This window comes from Oncorhynchus mykiss, chromosome 23 (genome assembly GCF_057628025.1).
Source record: "Oncorhynchus mykiss isolate SJ-2025 chromosome 23, ASM5762802v1, whole genome shotgun sequence".
Lineage (NCBI taxonomy): Eukaryota > Metazoa > Chordata > Actinopteri > Salmoniformes > Salmonidae > Oncorhynchus > Oncorhynchus mykiss.
This window is the reverse complement of record NC_143044.1, coordinates 21,510,991-21,535,883: the sequence shown is the minus strand read 5'-3', so window position 1 is coordinate 21,535,883 and position 24,893 is coordinate 21,510,991. Positions and strand designations below refer to the sequence as shown.

At 42.6% G+C, this 24,893-nt stretch overlaps 1 protein-coding gene across 2 annotated transcripts in view; it reads left to right on the top strand.

Annotated features, from left to right (window-relative positions):
* Nucleotides 1-24,893, top strand: part of LOC110502569 (echinoderm microtubule-associated protein-like 6) — a 100,233-nt gene that overhangs the window by 23,296 nt on the left and 52,044 nt on the right. For both annotated transcript variants that reach the window (XM_021580704.3, XM_021580703.3), the window contains exons 2-6: nt 16,353-16,512; nt 18,462-18,560; nt 18,728-18,796; nt 19,829-20,014; nt 20,396-20,531. In XM_021580704.3, coding sequence (XP_021436379.3) covers nt 16,353-16,512; nt 18,462-18,560; nt 18,728-18,796; nt 19,829-20,014; nt 20,396-20,531 — 650 coding nt within the window. The remainder of the gene's footprint in view (nt 1-16,352; nt 16,513-18,461; nt 18,561-18,727; nt 18,797-19,828; nt 20,015-20,395; nt 20,532-24,893) is intronic.

Sequence of the window (24,893 nt, the reverse complement as noted above, 5' to 3'; positions counted from 1 at the left end):
GCTAAAGCAGTGAATAGAACAAACTTAGGGAGGAGGCTTCTAATGTTAACATGCATGAAACCAAGGCTATTACGGTTACAGAAGTCGTCAAAAGAGAGCGCCTGGGGAATAGGAGTGGAGCTAGGCACTGCAGGGCCTGGATTCACCTCTACATCGCCAGAGGAACATAGGAGGAGTAGAATAAGGGTGCGACTAAAAGCAATAAGAATTGGTCGTCTAGAACGTCTGGAACAGAGAGTAAAAGGAGGTTTCTGGGGGCGATAAAATAGCATCAAGGTATAATGTACAGACAAAGGTAAGGTAGGATGTGAATACAGTGGAGGTAAACCTAGGTATTGAGTGATGAAGAGAGAGATATTGTCTCTAGAAACATCATTGAAACCAGGAGATGTCATTGCATGTGTGGGTGGTGGAACTAATAGGTTGGATAAGGTATAGTGAGCAGGACTAGAGGCTCTACAGTGAAATAAGCCAATAAACACTAACCAGAACAGCAATGGACAAGACATATTGACATTAAGGAGAGGCATGCTTAGTCGAGTGATCAAAAGGGTCCAGTGAGTGGAGAGGTTGGTTTAGGGTCACGGCGATTTAGAATGACTAGAAATGATTAGATAGTGAAATAACACACCAATCTCTTTCATTTCTTTAAACAAATCAATTTACCAACATTTCTGAAAATGGATATATAGCATTTTGGAATGAAACTCTTAATTTGCAACTCATGCATGCTCATACACCATCTCAGACAGGCTTACTGTAGATCGTCACCGCAGTGCCTTCAGAAAGTATTCACACCCCGTTACTTTTTTTGGTCACTGGCCTACACACAATACCCCATAATGTCAAAGTGGAATTATGTTTTTCAATATTTTTACAAATGAATAAAAAATGAAAAGCTGAAATGTATTGAGTCAATAAGCATTCAACCCACTTGTTATGGCATGCCTAAATAAATTGAGTAAACATTTGCTTAACAAGTCACATAATAAGTTGCATGGACTCACTCTGTGTGCAATGTTTTGAATGACTACCTCATCTCTGTACCTCACACAGTTTCTGGAAAGGAAGGAAACCGCTAAGGGATTTCAACATGAATGTCTATGATAGGAGTAAACTGAGGATGGATCAACACCATTGTAGTTACTCCACAATACTAACCTAACTGACAGAGTGAAAAGAAGGAAACTTGCAGAATAAAAATATTCCAAAACATGCATCCTGTTTGCAACCAGGCACTAAAGTGATATGGCAAAAAATGTGGCAAAGCAATTAACTGTTAGTCCTAAATTCAACATCTTATGTTTGGGGCAAATCCAATAAAACAAATGACTGATTACCACTCTCCATATTTTCAAGCATAGTGGTGGCTGCGTCATGTTATCAATATGCTTGTAATCATAAGAACTGGGGAGTTTCAAGATTAAAAATAATAAATCAAATGGAGCTAAGCACAGGCAAAATCCTAAAGGAAAACCTGGGAAATTCTGCTTTCCACCAGACATTGGGAGATGAATTCACCTTTCAGTAGAACAATAACCAAAAACACAAGGCCAAATCTAAACCTGGAGTTGCTTACCAAGAAGACAGTGAATGTTCCTGAGTGGGAGAGTTACAGCTTTGACTTAAACCTACTTGAAAATCTATGGCAAGACCTGAAAATGGTTGTCTAGCAATGATCAAACAACCAATTTCACAGAACTTGAATAATTTTGAAAAGAATAACAGCAAATGATGCACCATCCAGGTGTGGGATGCTCTTAGAGACTTACCCAGAAAGACTCACAGCTCTTAGAGACTTACCCAGAAAGACTCACAGCTCTTAGAGACTTACCCAGAAAGCCTCACAGCTCTTAGAGACTTACCCAGAAAGACTCACAGCTCTTAGAGACTTACCCAGAAAGACTCACAGCTCTTAGAGACTTACCCAGAAAGACTCACAGCTCTTAGAGACTTACCCAGAAAGACTCACAGCTCTTAGAGACTTACCCAGAAAGACTCACAGCTCTTAGAGACTTACCCAGAAAGACTCACAGCTCTTAGAGACTTACCCAGAAAGAATCACAGCTCTTAGAGACTTACCCAGAAAGAATCACAGCTCTTAGAGACTTACCCAGAAAGAATCACAGCTCTTAGAGACTTACCCAGAAAGAATCACAGCTCTTAGAGACTTACCCAGAAAGAATCACAGCTCTTAGAGACTTACCCAGAAAGAATCACAGCTGTGATGGCCTCCCAAGTGGCGTAGTGGTCTATGGCACTGCATCTCAGTGCTAGAGGTGTCACTACAGACCCTGGTTCAATTCTAGGCTGTATCCCAACTGGCTGTGATTGGGAGTCACATAGGGCGGCGCACAATTGGCGCAGTGTGGTTAGGGTTTGGCCGGGGTAGGCCGTCATTGTAAATAAGAATTTATTCTTAACTGACTTGCCTAGTTAAATAAATTAAAAAATGGCTGCAAAAGGTGCTTCTACAAGGCATTGACTCAGGGGTGTGAATACCTTTGTGAAACATGTTTTCACTTTTATTATGGGGTATTGAGAGGTGGTGGAAAACATTTATTTGTATTTATTTTATTTTATTTATTTTTCTTGACAATATGAAGGAAATTCTTCCTGACCACATGACCCAGGAAAATCTCAGGGCCCTAATTACAATTTGTCCTGGGCAGGTCACAAGGTCAGGAATATCCCTCTAGGCCCTAGATATTAGAACAGTAGGCCTTGGATGGTTGTTAGACAGTGAGTGGTCTGTCAGGGGGCATACTAGTGACCATCCTACTAGCACTTCAGTTTTCTCACACCATGAGAAAGGACCATGCTGAGATAATGAAGTACTGTGTATAGAAGCTCTGGCTTATTTAAAGGCATTCACGTGTGTAAGATGCGTGTTCACGGTTGAGAGAAGGAGCCATCGTCACTCGTTAAAAGCTGTAGGATGTTGAGGAAACTGAACTTTTGATTAACTTAAGTGCCTCTGAGGTCAAGCCATGGAGATAGTCGTCTTTTTGTAATAGTGTTGAAGTATGTAGGATTTCATTAAGTACTGTAACAGGATGTCAAAAGCCCTATGCAAGCATGTAGTCTGATCAGCCTTGTGATTACCTGTCACAGGATAATGACACCAGAGGAAATGAAGTTAAGGTCAGAATATGGCGTATCTGTAGACACAACTCTGCCACACCTGCATTTATTTGATCTCCACACCAAACGAGTAGTGGGTGAATAGCATGCTAACCTCATGCTTAAATTCAAGGTCAGAATATGGGTAGAGAGAGAAAGTGCATAAAAGGGGAATTCCAGACAGTAGGTGAATATACCTGAGTGTCTGAGGAGTAGCTTGGGTTCCAGTTGGTTTGTACATGGCAAATCTTGACGTTGACATTCCCAGCAAACTACAGTACAGACCATCTAAGTAGGTCTTTGATCATGAAAATCCTAACGTGTCTGTTCCTCCCTGAGCACTCTGACAGAGATGCTTATCTTGCTGTGCTGTGCTGAAATTGCACAGAATAATAGGCTATACAGGACTGTATTTCCATCAGGAATGTTCCACTAGTACTAGAATATTCACTGGATACCTTAGGTGTGGCATCTAATAGGGAATCCTATCCACTTTGCAGGTGGTGTGATCCATTCATTATAAATGTCTGTAACATGCCAGTCATAACAGCCCAGGCTTTTTTCCATAGATACCGTAATCACATACAGTATTGAGATGAATGTTTTCTGAGAGTCTTGTTAGAATGACTGATCCTCTGTTTTCCTTTGCTCTGTCTAACTTGACAGCTCTATAATATCAGTGTAATTACAGTACTCCTTCCAACACTGTCTGGTGGCAGACACTTATTGTTCTATTATTCATTAAGTGATTTAAAATGTTCGAAGGAGGAATTGCGCTCATTATAGATTAACTGAGACTATGAATGTTTTAGATTATGCCCATTATTGCAGAATTTCCATTGATAATCAGTTATATTTCCTGCTCCTCGTATAAAATATGCTGTATCAAATCAAATCAAGCTTTATTTTTACAGCACATTTCAAGACATGGAATGCAACTCAATGTGCTTCACAGAAAGAAAAAATAATAATTAAAAAATGATAATAAAAGCTGAAATACTTACTACACAACAAACATAAGATAATAAACAAAATAGTGACAAAAACAAAACGACAAAAAACATCCTAAGGAAAAAGCAACGCTAAAAAGGTGTGTTTTAATGTCCCCCCGGCAGGCTATTCCAGAGGCTGGGGCCATAATACTGTAACTAAAGCATGCCTCTTCATGACTCTTAGTCCTAGGCTTTGGGATACTTAAAAGGCCAGTGCCAGAGGACCTAAGGGACCTACTGGGTACATAACTTAAAAGCAATGTCAGACATGTATTAGGATGCACAATCGTGGATTGATTTAAAAAGCAATAGAAACTCACAGGCAGCCAGTGCAAAGACCTTAAAACCGGTGTAATGTGTGCTCTCCGTCTGGTCTTGGTCAGTACCCGTGCAGCAGCATTCTTTATTATGTAGCCATTAGTACAGTGCTCAACGAATGACGCTCAATGAATACCTTTTCACTATGAGTTTGTCTAGCTATGTTTCTTGAGTCTTTTTGTCTCTTTACTGAGCTATCGCTGTAAGGCAAACATCTTCCTCAGGAGCAGAGGGATGTATTGAATCTTCTGAGGCAACACAAACAAAGCATCATTTAATGTTCTTCTGTTTATCTCCCCTCTGCCCTCCAAACCCTATTGGGTCATTTATAAATGGGGTTATTGCTTTTTACCGTGAAAACCAGCCTCTTGGCGGAGTCCCTTTCTGCTGTTTTTAGCCTGAGTTGATTTTGTGGCAGCTATGAATAGCCGGGGTGATATTGCTATTGTTTTAGTGGAGCAGATGGTGGTTGTCCCGAGGACACAGGCTTCCAGGAGAGGAACTCACACTAATTATGAGAGGGCAAGATTACAGGAGAGTCAGACTGACATCCCGAGCAGAGTGGGGGGTCAGGGAAGGGTCAGAGGAAAGAAGGAGTTGTGGAGTGGATGGGTAATGCATTAGCAGTGTAGGTTGGATGAGTGTTAAGGTGAATGCTAAGTAGACCTAGGTGCCTGACCGGGTGCAGTGAGATGTAGGGTTATTGTTTAGGTCATTAAGAGATTGTAGGTTATCACATCAGTGAAAATTAAATTTTTCACAAGTGATTTTTTTTTACATTTGCATTTTTTCATCTGAAATGAATGCTCATTGGTACCTTTCTATGTGTATGAATCATGGCTGTTCTCATACTTTTAAAACATTTGACTTTAGATGTAAAATGTGTGTGTTTTTGTTGCAAAAATGATATCTGACACTTGTTTCATACTAAAATGCACTATATCCAGAGAAATGTATTTAGAGAGTTGGGCTATTGAGGTTTCTGCATTATGATACATTTACATGACGCTGCAACATTCTATGGCTGTGCAATTGTAAGTTTCTCTAAATATTTTTTCCACGCCCCTGGCTTAGTCAGACGGATGTGTTGATTGACAGCTGCCACTCTCAGCTGTTTGCGCTGGCTAGCTAGCATCATGTTAGGTTTTGTGCGCTTGTGTGTCGTGGACCTTTTGAGCATGGATCCTTTTGACAGTTTACTGGAGCCTGTGATATCTGTTCCTGTTGGACTAAAGATGAACAATTCTAAACAAGGAGAGATCCAGCGACTCTCAGGTGAAGGGAAACAACCTAGGCTAATAGCCTACCGGCTGCAAACATACAGTGGGCTGTGTCACTCCAACAATAGGAATAGATCCATCCTTTACCGGCAAATTATTCTGACAGACTTTCAATATCCTTATCAATCCTTAAAACATTGCCTAAAATGTATATAATCAAACTCAAAGCTTCCCTTGATTTATCCTAACAAACAACCTGTAACCCCCCCCATAACATTGTTCCAAAAATGGCTTAACATTTTATACACTGCTCACCCTCTGCTACAATACATTGGCTATGTGATATTTGCACAATAATGTTGATCAAATTGAATATTTGTATAATTATTTATGTATCGATACTTTATTACATGTAACTGTTTAAAACCAAAATGGGATACTTTTTATATTGGACTTCTGTTGTTTGAAGTGGGCAAACACGATTCTAAAATAAAATGATAAATGAAATGATCTTGCAATATATTTCTAACAAGATTATGTCTGTCTTTTCACTAGCACATGTCATGGTAAAAAAAATAATAGCTCTATCTCTTTCACAATATCATTTTTTTTTTTTTACGTCAATCCACCAACATTTCTGAAAATGTTTATCTCGTTATCTCGTTTTTGAATGAAACTCTTCAAATTGTTGTATTTATATTTCTCTGTTAGAACTAGTTGGATCTGTGGTGTGGTACAATCAAATAAAGATGCAAGTAGGAACCAAATAAGTTTCTTGAGAGCAATGCTATAGGGGAACCGTTTTAGGGTGTCTGAAGAACCATAAATGGGATGGTTCTTTGAAGAACCATACAAAAATTCTAAACCGGAAATGTTTAGGCCCTCCAGGACCGGAATTGAATAGCCCTGCTGTAGGGTTTTATGCCTTATTTGCATATTTTCCAGGGTGCCTTTTGAGGGGATTTTAGAGTTACCAGTACCACCCATGACTGTGTTTGCTAGTGACAGAGACATGGTTGTTCCATAAATTCATTTTTGGTCCTGTTGCCTTCAAGATCCTGAGTGAATATATTGTCATTAGAATTACATTATTTAAGACAATACAATACATATTTCATAAGGTCTTCTTTTGATGCGGCCTAGTTTTACCCTAATACGGTGACCTGAAACTCATAGTTTTCAGGCCTGCAAGTCACATTATGCTGGCTTGCAAAGTGATGTGTAATCTCTTTTACACCACTGAGTGTTAATTTAACTCTCGAATCAACACTAGAAATGTTAGACTGAAAAATGCAACACTAGTTAAAACCTCTTGAATCTAGGGGGCACTATTTTCATTTTTGGAAAAATAACGTTCCCTAAGTAAACGGGCTATTTTGTCAGGACAAGATGCTAGAATATGCATATAATTGACAGCTTAGGATAGAAAACACTCTAAAGTTTCCAAAACTGTAAAAATATTGTCTGTGAGTATAACAGAACTGATATTGCAGGCGAAAGCCTGAGAAAAATCCAATCAGGAAGTGACTCTTATTTAGAAACCTCTGCGTTCCTATGCGTCTCTATTGAGCAGTGAATGAGATATCAACCAGATTCATTTTTCTATGGCTTCCCTAATGTGTCTAGTGTCACAATAAATAGTTTCAGGCTTTTATTTTGAAAAATGAGCCTGAACGTCAACATTGCGTCAGTGGTCAGCTGAAGTCTCTCAGAGTGTTTTGTGCATAAAGGACAAATGCGGCCATTGTTTCTCTCTTTCCTACTAAGAAGCCATCTGTCCCGGTTGATATATTATCGAATAGATATTTGAAAAACACCTTGAGGATTGATTATCAACAACCATTTCGAATCCCACCGTACCTTCTCCGCTATGCAATCTGGCTTCCGAGCTGGTCATGGGTGCACCTCAGCCACGCTCAAGGTCCTAAACGATATCATAACTGCCATCGATAAGAGACAATACTGTGCAGCCGTATTCTTCGACCTGGCCAAGGCTTTCGACCACATTCTTATCGGCAGACTAAACAGCCTTGGTTTCTCAAATAACGGCATCACCTGGTTCACCAACTACTTCTCTGATAGAGTTCAGTGTGTCAAATCGGAGGGCCTGTTGTCCGGACCTCTGGCAGTCTCTATTGGGGTTGCCACAGGGTTCAATTCTCGGACCGACTCTCTTCTCTGTATACATCAATGATGTCGTTCTTGCTGCTGGTGATTCTCTGATCCACCTCTACGCAGACGACACCATTCTGTATACTTCTGGCCCTTCTTTGAACACTGTGCTAACTAACCTCCAGATAAACTTCAATGCCATATAACTCTCCTTCCATGGCCTCCAACTGATCTTAAACGCAAATAAAACTAAATGGATGCTCTTCATCCGATCACTGCCCGCACCTGCATCACTACTCTGGAAGGTTCTGACCTAGAATATGTGGACAACTGCAAATACATAGGTGTCTGGTTAGACTGTAAACTGTCCTTCCAGACCCACATTAAGCATCTCCAATCCAAAATTAAATCTAGAATCACCTATTTCGCAACAAAGCATCCTTCACTCATGCTGCCAAACATACTCTCGTAAAACTGACTATCCTACCGAGCCTTGACTTCGACAATGTCATTTACAAAATAGCCTCCAACACTCTACTCAACAAATTGGATGCAGTCTATCACAGTGCCATCCATTTTGTCACCAAAGCCCCATATACTACCCACCACTGCGACCTCTACGCTCTCCTTGGCTGGCCCTCGCTTCATACTCATCGCCAAACCCACTGGCTCCAGGTCATCTACAAGTCTTTGCTAAGTAAAGCCCCACCTTATCTCAGTCCACTGGTCACCATAGCAGCACCCACCTGCAGCACGCGCTCCAGCAGGTATATTTCACTGGTCACCCCCAAAGCCAATTCCTCTTTTGGTCACCTTTCCTTCAAGGTCTCTGCTGCCAATGACTGGAACGAACTGCAAAAGTTGCTGAGCTGGAGACTCTTATCTCCCTCACTAACTTCAAGCAACAGCTGTCAGAGCAGCTCACAGATCATTGCACCTGTGCATAGCCCATCTGTAAATAGCCCATCCAACTACCTTACCTCCCTTACCTCATTTGCTCACACTGTATATATGACTTTTTTCCCTACTGTATTATTGTATGTTTGTTTATTCCATGTGTAACTCTGTGTTGTTGTATGTGTCGAACTGCTTTGCTTTTTCTTGGCCAGGTCGCAGTTGTAAATGAGAACCTGTTCTCAGCTTGCCTACCTGGTTAAATACATGTGAAATAAATAAAAATACCCCATAATGACAAAGTGAGCACATTATTCAAAAAAAATTTCAAATATTTTGAAAATAAAATACATAAATATCTCATTTACATAAGTAATCCCACCCATTTGCTATGACACTTCAAGTTGAGCTCAAGTGCATCCAATTTCCTTTGATCATCCTTGAGATGTCGCTACAACTTTATTGGAGTCTACGTGTGGCCAATCCAATTGTTTAGACATGATTTAGAAAGAAACATACCTGTCTATATAAGGCCCCACAGTTGACAGTGCATGTCAGAGCAGAAACTACACAATGAAGTCCAAGGAACTGTCTGTAGGTCTCCTAGATAGAATTGTGATGAGGCATATATCTGGGGAAGGGAATAAAACAATTTCTAGAGTGTTTCCAAGAGCATGGTGGTCTCACTGGGAAATTGAAAAAATATGTGACTGCCTAGAGCTGGCCATCCGACCAAACTGAGCAACTGGGCAAGAAGGACCTTGGTCAGGGAGTTGACCAAGAACCGATGGGCCACTCTGACAGAACTACAGACTTCCTTCGCTGAGATGGGAGAACCTGCCAGAAGAACAACCGTCGACTACAGCACTTCAACAATCTGGCTTTATGGGAGAGTGGCCAGATGGAAGCCACTCCTGAGAAAAAGGCACATGATAGCACACCTGGTGTTTGCAAAAGGACACATGAAAAACTCTGAGATCATAAGGCAAAAGATTCTGTGGTCTGATGAGACAAAAATTTAACACTTTGGCCTGAATGCAAATCAAATCAAATTGATTTGTCACATACACATGGTTAGCAGATGTTAATGCGAGTGTAGCAAGTGCTTGTGCTTCTAGTTCCGACAATACAGTAATAACCAACGAGTAATCTAACCTAACAATTCCAAAACTACTACCTTATACACACAAGTGTAGAGGGATAAAGAATATGTACATAAAGATATATGAATGAGTGATGGTACAGAAGGGCATAGGCAAGATGCAGTAGATGGTATCGAGTACAGTATATACATATGAGATGAGTAATATAGGGTATGTAAACAAAGTGGCATAGTTTAAAGTGGCTAGTGATACATGTATTACATAAATATGCAGTAGATGATATAGAGTACAGTATATGCATATACATTTGAGATGAGTAATGTAGGGTATGTAAACATTATATTAAGTAGCATTGTTTAAAGTGGCTAGTGATACATTTTTTACATCAATTTCCATCATTTCCCATTATTAAAGTGGCTGGAGTTGAGTCGGTGTGTTGGCAGCAGCCACTCAATGTTAGTGGTGGCTGTTTAACAGTCTGATGGCCTTGGGATAGAAACAGTTTTTCAGTCTCTCGGTCCCTGCTTTGATGCACCTGTACTGACCTCGCCTTCTGGATGATAACGGGGTGAACAGGCAGTGGCTCGGGTGGTTGTTGTCCTTGATGATCTTTATGGCCTTCCTGTGACATCGGGTGGTGTAGGTGTCCTGGAGGGCAGGCAGTTTGCCCCCGGTGATGCGTTGTGCAGACCTCACTACCCTCTGGAGAGCCTTACGGTTGTGGGCGGAGCAGTTGCCGTACCAGGCGGTGATACAGCCCGACAGGATGCTCTCGATTGTGCATCTGTAGTAGTTTGTGAGTGCTTTTGGTGACAAGCCAAATTTCTTCAGCCTCCTGAGGTTGAAGAGGCGCTTCTGCGCCTTCTTCACGACACTGTCTGCGTGGGTGGACCAATTCAGTTTGTCCGTGATGTGTACGCCGAGGAACTTAAAACTTACTACCCTCTCCACTACTGTCCCATCGATGTGGATAGGGGGGTGCTCCCTCTGCTGTTTCCTGAAGTTCACAATCATCTCCTTTGTTTTGTTGACGTTGAGTGTGAGGTTATTTTCCTGACACCACATTCCGAGGGCCCTCACCTCTCCCTGTAGGCTGTCTCGTCGTTATGAGTAATCAAGCCTACCACTGTAGTGTCGTCCGCAAACTTGATGATTGAGTTGGAGGCGTGCATGGCCACACAGTCGTGGGTGAACAGGGAGTACATGAGAGGGCTCAGCACGCACCCTTGTGGGGCCCCTGTGTTGAGGATCAGAGGGGTGGAGATGTTGTTACCTACCCTCACCACCTGGGGGCGGCCCGTCAGGAAGTCCAGTAGCCAGTTGCACAGGGCGGGGTCGAGACCCAGGGTCTCGAGCTTGATGACGAGTTTGGAGGGTACTATGGTGTTAAATGCCGAGCTGTAGTCGTATTAGTCGTATTATATAGGTATTCCTCTTGTCCAGATGGGTTAGGGCAGTGTGCAGTGTGGTTGAGATTGCGTCGTCTGTGGACCTATTTGGGCGGTAAGCAAATTGGAGTGGGTCTAGGGTGTCAGGTAGGGTGGAGGTGATATGGTCCTTGACTCGTCTCTCAAAGCACTTCATGATGACAGTTACCTGAGCTAAACGTTTTCTGGAGAAAACCAGGCACAGCTCACCTGTCTAGCACCATCACTACCATAAAAGCATGGTGGGGGCAGCATCATGTTATGGGGATGCTTTTCAGCAGAAGGGACTGGGAGACTGGTAAGGATAGAGAGAACAATGAATGGAGCCAAATAAATGCACATCTTTGAGAACCTGCTTCAGATTGCAAACAACCTCAGACCTGGGGCAAAGATTTACGTTCCAACAGGACAATGACCCCAAGCATACAGCCAAAGCAACGCTGGAAAGTCCTCGAGTGGCCCAGCCAAAGCCCAGATTTGAATCCCATTGAAAATCTGTGAAAAGACTTGAAGGATTTGTTCACCGCCACTCTCCCATCTAACTTAACAGAGCTTGATAAAATCTGCAAGGAAGAAAATGCCAAATGCAGATGTCCAAAACTGATACAGACAAACCCAAGATGATTCAAAGCTGTAGTCACAGCAAAAGGTGCTTCTACAAAGTATTGAGATTCATGAGATATTTTTGAATTTCATTTTCAATACATTTGCACAAATTTCTAAAAACATGTTCTCACTTCGTCATTATGAGGTATTGTGTGTAGATAGGTGGGAAAACAATGTAATCCATTTTGAATTCAGGGTGTAATGCAACAAAATGTGGAATAAGTGAAGGGGTATGAATACCTTCTGAAGGCACTCTACCCTTCAATTTATCACAATATTGTGTTCTTAACAGAAAACAGTATGATACATAAGGATATATTTTGTAGGACATTTTGTTGCTTGAGGATGGTTTGCTCATGTGTAGGTGAGGTTTGTTGTGCACGTCTGCTGATATTTCACCTCTAGTTAGACTTTCATTCTTAATCTTGATTCCTGTGTCCTTGGCTGTCCAGTTGTCAAGGCAACCATGCTGTCAGCAGGTTGGTTGTTGTTAGTGAATTGTGTGTTAGATCAGACATATTGGCTCACATTAGCTCATACTGTTCACATATGGCGCCGGCGGGCAGTGGACTTTTTTTTGTTGAAAATTAAATACAAAAATATGACATTTACATACATTGCATTACGAAAGTATTCAGACCCCTTGACTTTTTCCATATTTTGTTACAGCCTTATTCTAAAATTGATTCAATATTTTTTTCCCTCATCAATCTACATACCATAACAACAAAGCAAAAACAGGTTTATACATTTTTTTGCAAATTTATAACAAAACAACAGCCCAGAAATACCTTATTTACATAAGTATTCAGACCCTTTGCTATGCAATTCGAAATTGAGCTCCTGTTTCCATTGATCATCCTTGAGATGTTTCTGCAACTTGATTAGAGTAAGTTGAATTGATTGGACATGGTTTTCGAAAAGTCACACACCTACATGTATCTATATAAGGTCCCACAGTTGACAGTGCATGTCAGAGCAGAAACCAAGTCATGAGGTCGAAGGAATTGTCCGTAGAGTTCCCAGACAGGATTGTGTCTAGACACAGATCTGGGGAAGGGAACCAAAAAATGTCTACAACATTGAAGGTCTCCAAGAACATAGTGGCTGCCATCATTCTTAAATTGAAGAACTTTCGAACCACCAAGACTCTTCCTAGAGCTGGCCGCCCACCCAAACTGCGAAATTGGGGGAGAAGGACCTTGGTCAGGGAGGTGACAAAGAACCTGATGGCCACTCCGACAGAGCTCCAGAGTTCCTCTGTGCAGATGGAAGAACCTTCCAGAATGACAGCCATCTCTGCAGCACTCCACCAATCAGGCCTTTTTATGGTAGAGTGGCCAGACGGAAGCCACTCCTCAGTAAAAGGCACATGATAGCCCGCTTGGAGTTTGTCAAAAGGCACCATGAGAAACAAGATTCTATGTCTGATGAAACCAAGATCGAACTCTTTGGCCTGAATGCCAAGCGTTACGTATGGAGGAAACCTAGCTCCATCCATACAGTGAAGCATGGTGGTAGCAGCATCATTCTGTGGGAATATGTTTCAGCTGCAGGGACTTGGAGACTAGTCAAGATCAAGGGAAATATTAATGGAGCAACGTGCAGAGAGATCCTTGATGAAAACCTGCTCCAGAGCATTCAGGACCTCAGACTTGGGCGAAGGTTCACATTCCAACAGGACAACGACCCTAAGCACACAGCCAAGACAACGCAGGAGTGACTTCAGGACAAGTCTCTGAATGTCCTTGAGTGGCCCAGTCAGAGCCCAGACTTGAACCCGATCGAATATCTCTGGAGAGACCTGAAAATAGCTGTGCAGCGACACTCCCCATCTAACCTGACTGAGCTTGAGAGGATCTGCAGAGAATAATTGGAGAAACTCTCCATAGACAGGTGTGCCAAGCTTGTAGTGTCATACCCAAGAAGACTTGAGGCTGTAATCGCTACCAAAGGTGCTTCAACAAAGTATTGAGGAAAGGGTCTGAATTATGTAAATTAGATATTTCTGTTTTTTTATTTTTAATACATTTGCTAAAATTTCTAAAAACGATTTTTGCTTTGTCGTTATGGGGTGTTGTGTTTAGATTAATGAGGGGGGAAAACGATTTAATCAATTTTAGAGTAAGACTGTAACGTAACAAAATGTGGAAAAAGTCAAGGGGTCTGAATACTTTCCGAATGCACTACAACCATTTACACCCCTTTCTGGGTACGTTTCTCAGAGCTTTCCACATCTGGATTGTGCAGTATTTTCCCATTATTCATTTCAAAAATTCTTCAAGCTCTGTCGAATTGGTTGTTGATCATTGCTAGACAACCATTTTAAGGTCTTGCCGTAGATTTTCAAGTAGAATTAAGTCCAAACTGTAACTCTGCATCTCAGGAACAGTCACTGTCTTCTTGGTTTGCAACTCCAGTGTAGATTTGGCCTTGTGTTTTAGGACACGGCCCTGCTGAAAGGTAAATTCGTCTCCCAGTGTCTGGTGGAAAGCCGACTGAAGCAGGTTTTCCTCTAGGATTTTGCCTGTGCTTAGCCACCACAATGGCCAAACATAACACTTTGTATTCAGGACAAAAAGTTCATTGCTTTGCCTCATTTTTTAAAATATCACTTTATTGTGGCTCTGATTTCCTTCCCCTCTTGGAATTCCCTGTGCCACTCTGCAGAGGAGAGGAATGTCACATTACTGTTTGTTTGTGTGACGGGAGTCCGATACTGCAGACCGGTCCCACTGGGACTGACTCTGTGTCCTTCACTAGCATTTTGTCTATGAATAATGCATTAGTACAATAAATGATCTCATCAATTATATCATTTGTATCCATAATGATTTTACATATGTTCTTTTATGGAGTGAAAAAAAGACAAGTTGGTTTCTCTTTAAAATACACATCTTTCTTTCTGGCTCATGTTGTTTATGTAATCTAACCACTGGTAAAGGCATAGTGTACATACTTATCAAAGAATGTATTGAAAGCTGCACAGTACTGTATACATAACATTAAATACCCCGAACACATTTATCATGATTGTAGCTGTCAATAAATCAGAAGGTTCATCCATCAGTCACAGTACAGTGAGTTCCTCTCAGGCTGGCTGGGCTGCCATCACACACTGCATGAATGGAGCGTCTTCTGATGCATCTCTTCACGTGCATTCCCTCTGCTCCTGCTCCTGACCCTGGCAACCCAACAGCCCATTGAAACACATGAGCCAGCAAATCTGCCCTCATGTCGTAGTCTCTCCATCTCCATCAGCTAGCTTTGCACTTCTGCTCATCCCCATGTGCTATATTAGGGCCAGCTGGGATGTTGACTGTCTGGGAATGCATGCTTCCATACTGTGTGGGAAACCTCCCGAACAGTCAGCTGAGTAGAGTTGAGCTCTCTCTCCCATTCTGTCTTTCTCTCACTCAAATTGCATGAGGGTTTCTCCATTTCTCCCCCTACCTCCATTCCTTTTCTCACAGCTTTTATTTATCCCTTCTTCCTCCCTCTCTACTTCCTCATTCTCTCCTCTGCTGAGCCTCAGCTCCAGGCAGAGCTCCAAGCCCAGATTTACAGCCATGAGCTTCATGCAGAAAGAGGCTTTGAGATGAAAGAGTCTGAGACAGTCAGACGGAGCACACAGAGAGAGAAAGATATTCACAGACTGAGAAAGCGTTGAAAGAGAAAGGAAGAGCAAGACATGAAAATGTGCTTTGCAGTGTGTACTACCATGTCTGCTTTGTAGTGTGTACTACCATGTCTGCTTTGTAGTGTGTACTACCATGTCTGCTTTGTAGTGTGTACTACCATGTCTGCTTTGTAGTGTCAGGTTATTTCTCTTGATAGAAATTGTAATTTTCCACCCATTTTTACGATTGGACTATTTTCAATGCCAAGGCTCAGTTTGGTAGGCTACCGCTTGTCCTCTGTACGGTGTCCATGGTCAAGGTCACAGAGGGCTCACCGTGTTGAGCGGAACTGAGCACGGGATTCTCCCCAGTCCATTGGTGGTGTGATGATCCCTGACCCTGTGTGGCTGATGCAACTAACACACTAATGTCTGACGCTCGGGCAGGCCCCAGTAATGATGCCATTAACCTCATGTATTTATAGAACACCGGTGCACCTTTCATAAAGGAGCACAATGACCTGTGGGTACTCTTCAGCAGGACTCTTCTCTCCCTAGAGAGAGAAAGAGAGATACAGATATAAAAATAGAGGGGTGGCAGAGAGAGAAAAGGGGAAAGAGAGAGGGGAGATAGAGAGATAATGAGGAACATGTGGAGAGAGGGAAGGATAGAGAGAAAGATGGAGAAAGGGAACGAGGGAGGCAGGTTGGTGCCTGGAGCTACCAAGGACCCACTGTGGCGTCTGTAACCTATGAGTTTCAGATTGTACACATCAGGCTGAAAATGGTTATTGACAAAGTATCAAACACTGTGTATACTGACATGATTATTAATGTCAACAATGGTTTAACCAGAAAGAGCAACAGGTTATATACATGTTTAATCCAAATGTATTGCGCTGGTATTTCCTGTTATGTCTCCTCTCCTGTTTCTCCAGCCTTGCCCTTCATCCTGAGAGGTCACTGGTGGCAACAGGTCAGGTGGGGAAGGAGCCCTACATCTGTGTGTGGGACACCTTCAGTGCACAGACCATCTCTATCCTCAAGGACGGACACTCCCATGGGGTGGCCTGCCTGGCTTTCAGCGCAGATGGACAGGTGAGACACACACCACCTCATGCCAGCAAGCATGCACACAAGCCGACGTACACACACACACACACACACACACACACACACACACACACACACACACACACACACACACACACACACAGCCAAGCACGCACCACTTCACACACACACTTCACCTCACGCATCCAGGCACACATGCACACCTCTCATCCACCTTTTCTCTGAGTGGATGGGTTCCTGTACTATCACCCTGTTACTAAGGCAAATCTGTTTGATGATCTGAGTCTGACTGAAAATCAACAATACTCTGACACACAGCAATGTGAATGCTCCATCATTGAAGGGTCATAATTCATAGATTTCTCCCAATTATATCATATGTAAATGTGCCTTATGTCTCACATAGCCTATAGCCATGGGAATGGTATTGTGGTGGTGGGTTGCTGAGAAGTGAAGCCTGCTGGGTAACTGTGCAGGCTGGGGATGATATACGACTCTGCCATGAATCATGATGGCCCATGTTTATTGGGGGGAATGCTGGGACAGCACCAGTCTCCTATGACCTTTAGCTTGATGTATGGGGCTCCATGAGAGTCTCCTACAGCAGCAGCAGCCTGTTGACGTCCCCCATACAAGACCAGTAGGCTACACACAGGAAAGATTGAAGGGGAAAGGGAGGGGATGGCGGGAGGGAGGGAAGGGCAGGAAGGAAGGGCAGGAAGGAAGGGCAGGAAGGAAGGAAGGAAGGAAGGAAGGAAGGAAGGAAGGAAGGAAGGAAGGAAGGAAGGAAGGAAGGAAGGAAGGAAGGAAGGAAGGAAGGATGGCTGCTGTTGTCCTTGCCTTCATTGTGGTTTTGGAGTTGACAAATGCAATGTCATGTCAGAGGAGGCTGCGGCTGGTGAAGAATGTGTCTGGGATGGAGAGGGAGGGGGAGAAAGAGGAAGGGTGGGTGAATAGAGCCATGGCTAATGCTACCAGGGCTAATGCAACAAGTCTTATCACCTCCTGCCACTGGCCACCAGTCCACATTACTGCTACACTGTAATGGAGACCAACCAGGGAGGGGCAGTAAACAAGGTTTACCTCAGACCCTTAGTCAATCATAAAGACATTTAGGCCTTATCATTTTATTAGCTCCATTCTGAAATGCATTAAATGGCGGATTTCTTGGAAACCCCTGTGGGCAGAGCAGGTAAACAACTCTGGGTGATGTCATATAACACAGATGGATGTCTTGTTTGGTTGGGATTTAAATGAGTTTGTGCATGACTGGTTGTGGCAAACCACAAATATGACAAAACTTGTTTTCCTGCTGAAAAGAGAATGTATTCTCTATCACTAAAATGTATTGATTAATGGAAACACATATTACCGTTTCAGTGTAAAGTCAACAGCACATCAGGTCAATTAACATTTGGCATTCATCTCCTCTCTTTTGTAGTCATTAGAATGACCCATACTTATTTTATATTGTAGCATCAAATCTGAAATATCCCTACATTTAGGTCTAATTTATTTTCTATCTAATGTTTCATTGTCACCCCAATATTCACCCGGAGACAGTTGTCCAAACGTTCCTAAAGGCCAAGCTCTTTTGTCTAAGTCATAAAATGGGTAATTAACAATTAACTCGCTGAATGGTAATTGACGCCAGACTAATTGGAAACAATTTGCATTGCATTCCTTTCTACAGCCGGTGTGATAAAATAAAGAAGGCTTTTTGAATAGTGCTGTTTAAGGTCCTACTGTATTATCTGCACATGTCTGCACTGCCTGTGTGTGTCTCTGCAGCTGTCACATAGAACTATTCTGTCATATGTCCCGTCATAGAAATAAATTGATTATGAAAATATGACTATTTGCCTCCGTTTACAGTACATTCATTAAGATGTATTCATCTTCCATTGAATAGAAACAGTCTCTCTCCTTTATTCGCAGATTAATTCATGGTTTCCCCCTTTTCTCATTTTCAGCGGCTGGCTTCTGTGGGGCTGGATGCCAAAAATACAGTGTCTGTTTGGGACTGGAAGAAAGGAAAGGTTCTGGCCACTGCGACAGGACATTCAGACAGGGTAAGCTGTTGTGTGTGCTGTGCGCACGTTGGCATTTGAGTGTGTGTGCGTTGTGTATTGATTCAGTTGTAGTGAGTACACATGTGAGTACACAGTGTGTGTGCGACATGGCGTTCTGTGTGAAGGACAGGAAATGCATGTGTGTTAATGGCTGGGCTGTCTTTCAGATCTTCGATATATCCTGGGATCCCTTTCAGCAGAACCGGCTGGTGAGCTGTGGGGTAAAACACATAAAGGTGAGCTTCACAATAACAACACGGTAGGCTCTGTGCTGTCCAGTCAGTCCATACATTACCTTTGAGCCAAGTTCAAAAATAACATATGAGAAGCTATCAATGTTGAGATGGGTTACCCTCACTCAGTGCAGCCGGGCATCAGTCTATTCAAGTTATTGAACATGTCACACGTTTATACGGTTGTTGTTAAAAGCTGCCTTTGGAACAACCTCATAAACAATATGACATGTGGTCAGTGGAGGAGTAAGTAGGGCGCTATCAGATATTCTAGCAGTAGAATGAGAAAGTGGTGTTAGGGGGACTGGGGCATATTGTTTTCAATGGGTACGCGTGAAGAGCAGTTGGAGGACGCCAGTTTCTATTCAGTCAAAAGCAGTAATCTGTTCTGTCATTCCCCTCCGGAAGGGCTGTCTCCTACTGTACACACAAGCACACAAACACACACACACACGCGCACAAAAAAAACACACAACACTGAACTTACAGAAGAGCCCTCAGTTTACAATAAATATGTAAATACATATGCCTCACACACAGTAGCAATGGGCAATCAGTTTTCTTGTTGTTTTGTTTGTATATATATCAATATATTTATGCATATCCAGTTATGGTACGAGAACTAAATAGTTGAGCCTATTGTGCCTTTTGGCCATAAAACAGCTTTCATGGACAGGGAATCTTCTTAACTGACCGCTGTGAGCTTTATTAGAAATAAGCCCCATGCTATCTACCCTGAGGTGATCAGGCTGGCAAATGAGCAGTCGTGATTTAGAGCAACGGTTCTCCAAACGCACTGTGACAGCAGCTGATCTCTGAGCTCATGTTCTCTCTCTCTCTACCCTCTATCCTTTCCTGTCATCATCCACCTTATGTTCTTTTTTCTTTCCTCCCTTTTTTATCCACCTTTCTCTTCACTTCTCTAATTATCTTGCTTCGCCTTTCCTTCCCCTACCTATGCCTACTTGCACATCTCTCTCATTTCCTGTCTCATCTCTCCTCCTTTCACTCGCTTCCCCCTCTCCATGTCTCTAGTTCTGGGCTCTCTGTGGCAATGCGTTGACGCCCAAACGGGGGATATTCGGGAAGACGGGGGATCTACAGACCATTTTGTGTGTGGCATCGGCTAAAGATGATGTCACATACTCTGGGGCGTTGAATGGGGATATCTACGTGTGGAAAGGACTGAATCTTTTACGCACGGTGCAAGCCGCTCATGGAGTGAGTGAAATACGTCACTCTAATTCTCAAGACCCATTGATTGTACACTTCCAGACATCCAAACACCCGCTCCAGCTAAACTCCATCCCTCTCATGCCTATAATCACTTACACCCTTACACTGAAGCAACTCAATCCCCCTTACTCATTTCTCCTTCCCTCCCTCTGCATCCCTACCCTGAAACCTTCTTTGTAAATCTCTAAGGCCTTTACAAGCATTGAAAATAATGATTTTGCCCCCTTTGTGTGTCTCCAATACGGAAATAGACTTTTGACCCACATTCCTATTGAAATCATATTCCTTTCCAAGTACCTTTTTCTATGCACAGAATCGTTTGATAATCCCCCTGCCTATGACTAAAGTTGACTGCACTGTGTGTAGGCTGGGATCTTCAGCATGTATGCCTGTGAGGAGGGCTTCGCCACGGGGGGACGTGACGGTTGTGTCAGGCTTTGGGATCTGGACTTCAAGCCTATCACCAAGATCGACCTTCGGGAGGCTGAGCAGGGGTATAAAGGTAGGCCTCAGGAACCTGGTTTAACTACCAGCTCTTGGTGATAATATATAATGGTTCTAATTAAAAAGCCAATTGGATAAGCTAATGATGCTAAAGTTAGTGCAAGACTTATATCCCCAAGTCACACTTCTGATCATCCCAAACAACGAGGCTTTAAAGTCAATGGCCTCATGAAAAGTTGCAATTTATTTGGGGTATTTCTTTCTGGTATTCACCTCTTTCTTTGCATTCTTGTCAAAATGTGGTTATGCAGTTTGTAACCCCGACTGCATACAGATGAAATGTGATATGTCCATGTTGGTTGGCTCTACCTGTGATGTATGATCATACAGTAACATATCGCAATATCATTTTGGACGATATTATACTGAACAAAAATATAAACACAACATGTGTTTCATGAGTTGAAATAAAAGATCCCAGAAATTTTCCAAACGCACAAATAGTTTATTTCTCTCAAATGTTGTGCACAAATTTGTTTCCATCCCTGATAGTGAGCATTTCTACTTTGCCAAGATCATCCATCCACCTGATAGGTGTGGCATGTCAAGAAGCTGATTAAACAGCATGATCATTACACATGTGTCACTTGTGTTGGGGACAATAAAAGGCCACTCTAAAATGTGCAGTTTTGTCACACAACACAATGCCACAGATGTCTCAAGTTTTGAGCGAGCGTGCAATTGCATGCTGACTGCAGGAATGTCCACTAGAGATGTTGCCAGAAAATTGAATGTTCATTTATTTACCATAAGCTGCCTCCAACTTCGTTTTAGAGAATTTGGCAGTACATCCAACCGGCCTCACAACCGCAAAACCATGTGTAACCATGCCATCCCAGGACCTCCACATCAGCCATCTTCATCTGCGGGATGGTCTGAGACCAGCCACTCAGAAATCTGATGAAACTGTGGGTTTATACAACCAAATACTTTTTGCACAAACTATCAGAAACCATCTAAGGGAAGCTCATCTGCGTGCCTCATCGTTCTCACCTTCAATGGCCACTGGCACGCTGGAGAAGTATGCTCTTTGCGGATGAATCCCGGTTTCAACTGTACCAGGGTGATGGCAGGCAGCGTGTATGGAGTTGTATGGGTGAGCGGTTTACTGTTGTCATAGTTCTGGGGTTATGGTATGGGCAGGTATAAGCTAAGGACAATGAACACAATTATAGAATCGGAAAAATCGCAATACATACAGTGCCTTGCGAAAGTATTCGGCCCCCTTGAACTTTGCGACCTTTTGCCACATTTCAGGCTTCAAACATAAAGATATAAAACTGTATTTTTTGTGAAGAATCAACGACAATTGGGACACAATCATGAAGTAGAACGACATTTATTGGATATTTCAAACTTTTTTAACAAATCAAAAACTGAAAAATTGGGCGTGCAAAATTATTCAGCCCCCTTAAGTTAATACTTTGTAGCGCCACCTTTTGCTGCGATTACAGCTGTAAGTCGCTTGGGGTATGTCTCTATCAGTTTTGCACATCGAGAGACTGACATTTTTTCCCATTCCTCCTTGCAAAACAGCTCGAGCTCAGTGAGGTTGGATGGAGAGCATTTGTGAACAGCAGTTTTCAGTTCTTTCCACAGATTCTCGATTGGATTCAGGTCTGGACTTTGACTTGGCCATTCTAACACCTGGATATGTTTACTTTTGAACCATTCCATTGTAGATTTTGCTTTATGTTTTGGATCATTGTCTTGTTGGAAGACAAATCTCCGTCCCAGTCTCAGGTCTTTTGCAGACTCCATCAGGTTTTCTTCCAGAATGGTCCTGTATTTGGCTCCATCCATCTTCCCATCAATTTTAACCATCTTCCCTGTCCCTGCTGAAGAAAAGCAGGCCCAAACCATGATGCTGCCACCACCATGTTTGACAGTGGGGATGGTGTGTTCAGGGTGATGAGCTGTGTTGCTTTTACGCCAAACATAACGTTTTGCATTGTTGCCAAAAAGTTCAATTTTGGTTTCATCTGACCAGAGCACCTTCTTCCACATGTTTGGTGTGTCTCCCAGGTGGCTTGTGGCAAACTTTAAACGACACTTTTTATGGATATCTTTAAGAAATGGCTTTCTTCTTGCCACTCTTCCATAAAGGCCAGATTTTTGCAAAATACGACTGATTGTTGTCCTATGGACAGAGTCTCCCACCTCAGCTGTAGATCTCTGCAGTTCATCCAGAGTGATCATGGGCCTCTTGGCTGCATCTCTGACCAGTCTTCTCCTTGTATGAGCTGAAAGTTTAGAGGGACGGCCAGGTCTTGGTAGATTTGCAGTGGTCTGATACTCCTTCCATTTCAATATTATCGCTTGCACAGTGCTCCTTGGGATGTTTAAAGCTTGGGAAATCTTTTTGTATCCAAATCCGGCTTTAAACTTCTTCACAACAGTATCTCGGACCTGCCTGGTGTGTTCCTTGTTCTTCATGATGCTCTCTGCGCTTTTAACGGACCTCTGAGACTATCACAGTGCAGGTGCATTTATACGGAGACTTGATTACACACAGGTGGACTGTATTTATCATCATTAGTCATTTACGTTAACATTGGATCATTCAGAGATCCTCACTGAACTTCTGGAGAGAGTTTCCTGCACTGAGGGTAAAGGGGCTGAATAATTTTGCACGCCCAATTTTTCAGTTTTTGATTTGTTAAAAAAGTTTGATATATCCAATAAATGTTGTTCCACTTCATGATTGTGTCCCACTTGTTGTTGATTATTCACAAAAAAATACAGTTTTATATCTTTATGTTTGAAGCCTGAAATGTGGCAAAAGGTCGCAAAGTTCAAGGGGGCCGAATACTTTCGCAAGGCACTGTATCGTATCGGCAGCTATGTATCGTGATAATATCGTATCGTGAGGTCCCTGGCAATTTCCAGCCCTATTCTGTATTCAATACTTGAATTGATACAGACAGGAGCAGGTGTGAAGGTAGCATGGGGCTAAATGGCTGGTGAGTGTTAGCCCTCTCATCAATTAAACATCACAGTCTAAGCTGTGTGCATTTGCAGGCAGACCCTTCATAGGCTTGTGGGGGACGTCAGGGCCCACAGCTGATCAAACCATGTCATAGTCTGCATGTTTGTGCTTGTCCCTGGGGTATGATGGGTAATTAGGGTAGCTGGGTGATGGAGAGACAGAGGATAAGAGGCACGTCCTTATGAGGAGATCCATCTAAGCACACAGGGTTGTGTGTGCACTGTGCTGTCTATGGATTTAAGGGTCAGAGTCCACGCTTCTGTGGCAGAGGTGTGTGAGTAGGTCGATCCAGACACTGATGTATTTGTACAGGGGGTAAAATACTGTAACCAGGGATCATGTGTAGGTCACTTCAGTCAGTGTGTTTGTGCTGCCTAATAGAGGCCGATGTGTGTTTAGCTCATTGAGAGCCCTACCATGATGATTTATTAGCCTGTCCCTGTGGATGTATCATTGACATCTGTTGACTGGGAACAGATACAGAGGACAGAGAGAGAGACCGACAGAGAGAGAGACCGCTAAGTTCAAATATGCCACTCATCCATTTCCATTCGTCTGAGCCAGAGCAGGCCATGTTAGTTCAATCAGACAGAGAAACAAAATATGGTTATATTCTAGGGGCCTGAGAGAGTTTGACTGTGAGGTATGGATAAAACAGAATAGAGAAGTTAAGATAACAAAAGAAAATCGAAACCTTTGACAGATGACATTTAGTAAACTCCCCTTTTTCATAGCATTTTCATGTGGATTCCTGTTGCTTTATGCCTCCTGCTAAATTGAGGAAACCATCAGTGGCACTCATGTATTATCAATGAGGGTCTTCTCTCTTCCCTTCCTCTGCTCCTCTGTTCGCCTCCTCTGTTCTGAGCAGTGGCTGCCTGGCTGTCTGTGGTTAAAGCAGAGAAAAGCTCTGTGTCCCCAGCCAGCCCCAGGGGTGGGGAATACTAATATCTGAAAGCCCCACAGACACCGGGTACACCCTGGGATTAGATAATGGCATTGTTGGGTGTTTGTTGGCCAGTCAAAGTATTGTAACCAGTGGCAATTTTAACATGTAAATGTTGGTGGAGCAAAACATTTTTTTTAAAGCCACAACACTACACAACACTAAACAATACACTACTCTCTGTTCATCATATAAGCATAGTCATGTACATACTACCTCAATCAGCCTGACTAACCGGTGTCTGTATGTAGCCTCGCTACTTTTATAGCCTCGCTACTGTATATAGCCTGTCTTTTTACTGTTGTTTTATTTCTTTACTAACCTATTGTTCATCTATCTTTATCTTTATGTACATATTCTTTATCCCTTTACACTTGTGTGTATAAGGTAGTAGTTTTGGAATTGTTAGGTTAGATTACTCATTG